This window comes from Cyprinodon variegatus, unplaced genomic scaffold, assembly GCF_000732505.1.
Source record: "Cyprinodon variegatus isolate N-32 unplaced genomic scaffold, C_variegatus-1.0 Scaffold984, whole genome shotgun sequence".
NCBI classification, from domain to species: domain Eukaryota; kingdom Metazoa; phylum Chordata; class Actinopteri; order Cyprinodontiformes; family Cyprinodontidae; genus Cyprinodon; species Cyprinodon variegatus.
Window position 1 is genome coordinate 142,794 of NW_015151437.1, and position 4,262 is coordinate 147,055.

The 4,262-nt window shown below is 47.5% G+C and overlaps 1 protein-coding gene across 3 annotated transcripts in view; it reads right to left on the minus strand.

Moving 5' to 3' along the window:
- Window positions 1–4,262, minus strand: part of dgkz (diacylglycerol kinase, zeta) — a 100,160-nt gene that overhangs the window by 43,845 nt on the left and 52,053 nt on the right. The window contains exon 1 of one of the 3 annotated variants that reach the window (XM_015399050.1): window positions 622–1,568. The exons of the other annotated variants lie outside the window; for them this stretch is intronic. Within the exon in view, the coding sequence (XP_015254536.1) occupies window positions 622–1,553 (932 nt within the window). The 5' untranslated portion in view covers window positions 1,554–1,568. Of the gene's footprint in view, window positions 1–621; window positions 1,569–4,262 lie in introns of those variants that run through there. 3 annotated transcript variants of the gene reach the window in all.

The window sequence follows — 4,262 nt, forward strand, 5'->3', positions numbered from 1 at the left end:
GCACTTTTACTTTCGCCCTCTGGGGGGAGCCTCGCTGGAAAATCAACACCGGTTGCATAGTATACCTTTAATACCGCGATCAAAGACATCTTTTTTATATTTACGCTGCTGTGCGTTATGCAAAAGTCAGGCTGACGTTGGACATAAGTTGGACTTGTTATGAATATGCTATGTGCATGCCCGAAATTAAAAAAATACATAAAAAGTTCAGCGTATGCCAGCCTTTTAGGAGAATCTGTGACGTCGGGCATACGCTGGCTAAATCGGCAAGGTGTGACTGAGGCTTAATAAAACAATTGTTTCAATAAACAATTATTTGTTTTAGCCTCATTTTAAAGCCTGAAGACGTCTGACATAAGAAAAAACATGAATCATATTTGTGTGTAATTTTGTCGACTGAGTGAAAAGATGGTTTCTGTCTTTGACATAAAAAATCGATTTATTTTTTATGTAAATTGTTGCTTTGGCAGAAAATGTTTATGGTTTCTAAGCAGGAAATAAAGCTTCCTGCTCATCTGACCAAGATTTTTAAAAATCTGGATTTGGGAATTTTTCCAGCTGCTCTGCAGGTTTCCAGTCTGGTATTTTCAAACACAAACGGACAGCAGCTGGGTTACGTACAGCAGGAAGGCACTCAGATTTTCCAAGTGGGAGTCGTAGCCATGGGGCCCTAAGGGGCTGAGGGGCCCGGGGCCCCTGCAGAAGGCTGGATGGTTGAGGTAGTAGACGGAGCTCTTGCGGTTGGGCAGCTGATGGCCCCTGCCAGGCCAGGGGCTCCCGGCCTTGGAGAAGGTGGAGATCCTCCTCCTCTTGCCCTGGTGGGCGCCGCGGTAACAGGCGAAGGGGGAGGAGTCTCCGGCGAACACCTGAGAGGAGTTCCTGCGCAGGCAACGTGGGGCCCGGATCAAGGGCCGCGAAGGAGCCGGCATATCAGGGGACTTCCTCGTCATCTCCAGGGTGGAGGTAGAGAGGGAGGGGGCTTCATCCTCCTCTTCCTCAGACAGCAGGCTGCTTTCTGACTGGCTGCGACTCGAGCAGCTGCTGCTGTCTGATTGGAGGCTGCTGGAGCGGGAAAGCGTCCGTCCGCTGCTGACTCCGCCCCTCACCTCCACCTGCTGCTCACCTGCTGGAAGCCCTTCCTCCCCCTCCTCCTCCTCCTCAGCCATCTGGATGAGGCTGGCCAGCAGCATGGACGGCCCCAGCAGGTGGGCGTCAATGGTCCGCAGCTTCCCTACTTTCTTCCGGCTCACGGCGAACCTCGGGTTCATGCTGGGCGTGGTGGTACTGGAGCGTCGGCGGGTGTGCCCCTTTCTTCCATGTTTAGGAATCTCTGACAGGCGGCCCCCCCCTGCGCCTGACAGAACCGGCTGTTGGATAGTGGAGCGGCGGCGCTGCGTCAAGGCCGAGGACGGAAGGCCCACGCTGGACCTGCGCCGGGCCTTACTGGTGGGGACGGCCACGCTGGGCCTCCGCTGGCGGCAGGCGGCGGCTTCGGCGTCCACCTGCAGGGCCGCATCCTTCCTCCTGAAGTGGCGACGGAAAAACGTGTCCATGATGGACGGAGAGGCGGGGCGGTGCTCAGAAAGGCCTGGAAAGTTAGGCAGAAGTTACCGCAGCGGATCTCGGTTATAAGGACCCAAACAAGCTACAGAACCGTGCAGAGCTTTCAGACCGGATCAGAACCGGCCCTGAATCTTCAAAGATCAACGGATTTATTGAGTTCCTCAGATTAACTTTCCGGTTCAAGGTTAACAAACCTTTTTTTCCCCATAAAACACTTAACATGATCCAAAAACTTTTTACACCAAAGACAAACAAACCGAACAACTAAATAGTTTTGAAATGATTATTCTATTCATAAAGGAACAAAAACCCAAATCTATTTTCTGGTTAAGAAAATGTTTCATAGTGATTGTTTTATAAGTTAAAGACACAGTTTGAGAAAATTTGACAAACGGATTTTATGATCGATCGAATAAAGGCTGCTTTAGTTAGAATAACTGAGGGCCCTTATTCGCAGCCAATTGCTCAACAAGGGGTGGAGCCGTTGCTAGGCAGCAGCTCCTCCGGTATGGGCACCTATACAGAGAACAAAATGGCCGCCGAAGCACCAGAGAAGGTAGCGACACCTCCAGTCAGACGCAGCTAATGGACAGAATCTGGGCTCCAACTGCCTTTAGTTCTTTAGACGGCTGATGTCTTGGTTCTTCATTCTACAGCAGCTCTAAGTTCTGCTCAACCAGTCACAGAACCTCCTATCAGAACATCAAGAACAAGGAACATTCCCGTTCCTCACATTCTTACTGGCTTCCCAGTGTTGTTCCACTCTTATCCCTTTTCTAGGAGCTGCTAACAGGCTTAGTCTCAGTGGGCTACTTCCATCTTTATCCCTGCACACATGCTTACCATCCTCTTGTTATTGTGAATAAAGATGGATGCCTTTTCTAACAAACAAACAAAGACTAGAACCCAAAATAACAAATGTAGCAGGTCATTAATTACTTAGAAAAACTTTGTATCTTATTCTTCGAGTCAATTCTTTTAGATCAAGGCCAAAATGAAGCGGTTTCTGTAGCCGCTATGGCACAGATTACTTCCCATCTGTTCCTGACTTTTTTTTACCCTACTTCCTGTTGTTAGAATGGTACCGTGTCAGGGATTACGGGCCCATCAGGGCTGGCTGGTGATTCATTAAGGGTTGGTTATCCTCCAGCAGCAGTGTGTCGCAGTGAACGTGTCGCAGATATTTTTGGTTTCTGCCCAATATAGAAGCATGGTCTGCGCTATGTTATTCCACGCCACAACGCAAGTGGGCCAATCAGGAACTAGCAGTGGGTCTAGATACGGCCGAGGCGGTGAGGAAGTGGGGGCAAGTTTGTGCAACAATGGAGGGACATGAGGGTGAAAAAGAGCGGGGATCCAGGTGGAAAAACGACCCCAGCGTTCTCGCGCACCTCGCTCTTCTAGCTGGTCCATCTTTACGAGTCGTTTTCCACAATGGCGGTCATACAAACAAAACAAGCCGGTGAAGTACCAAACAGGAAATACGCATAGTGTAGAGCGGATGTAGATTTGACCAATCAGAGGCCTCCTGTCTGCGCTCACCTACAATTTTGGGCTTTTAGGCTACGTTCACACTGCAGGGCTTAAAGCTCAATTCCAATTTTTTTGTGAAATACGATCCTTTTTGCGTGGTTGTTCACATTTCTAAATATATTTGACTTATATGTGATCTCCTGTGTGAACTGTAGTCATATAACTCAAGTGTTCCGCCTGTGCAGTAGAGGAAGCAATGACGTCACAAGCGAGCGTGCCCTGTATTTACGTCAGTAAAACCTGGATGGTAGTGCTGACGCACATCTTACAATCCTTCATTTCTTTCCCAACCTCAGCCAGTGCATTAACAATGCAATATTTTCAAAAAGGTTGAAAATAAAAACTGCTCTCCGTATCATCGTCCGCCATGGTTGCTGCTTTTCTTCCCACTTCTGCAAAGCAAGATGCAGAAAAGGGATGTTTGTTGAGTATTAATGACGTTCATGTTGGCTAAATGTGACCTGGCCTTTCAGGCGCAGATCGCATTGCAAAAGATCAGATACGTATCGGATTCAGGACCACACATCCAACTGGTCTGGGTCACACTAGGAAAAAAATCAGATCTGTGTTGCTCAGACTGTGATGAAAAGATCAGATACAGGTCACATGGTGGAAAAAATAAATATCTGATTTGGGCCACTTCAGACTGCTATGTGAACGTAGCCGTTGAGGGTTTTGAGAGTTTTATTTTACAAATCATCATTTGAAGACTGTTTTTATTAATTTGGAGTATTTCCATATTAAAATCTGTGTAAATCAATGTAGAAGAATTCCACATTACTGTTAAGGTTCACTGCAGGTTCTGAAACCTCTGCACAGTTCTGTACATCATCAGACTTACTGGACCACCTCTGAGTTGTTCTGCTGGTTTGGGTTTGTGTTTCTGAACCAAATACTGGAAAAGTGTCTCATCTTTGATGAAACCATCAGCAGAAGATCCAAACCCTTAGAAAAGACTAATTGAATGACTGACATCAGGTAGATCAGGTTTTACGGTTTCAGGGCCACAGGGAGGGACAGGTGATCCCCTCGTTCCTTAACTACAGCGAGGAGGTCTTGGGTTTAAATCCCGATAGGATGTGGGTTCTCTGGTATTGAGGATTCCCTCTCAGATTCCAGAACCATCACTACCGTAAATTCTCTAATATTGGCCTGTATTCCATTAG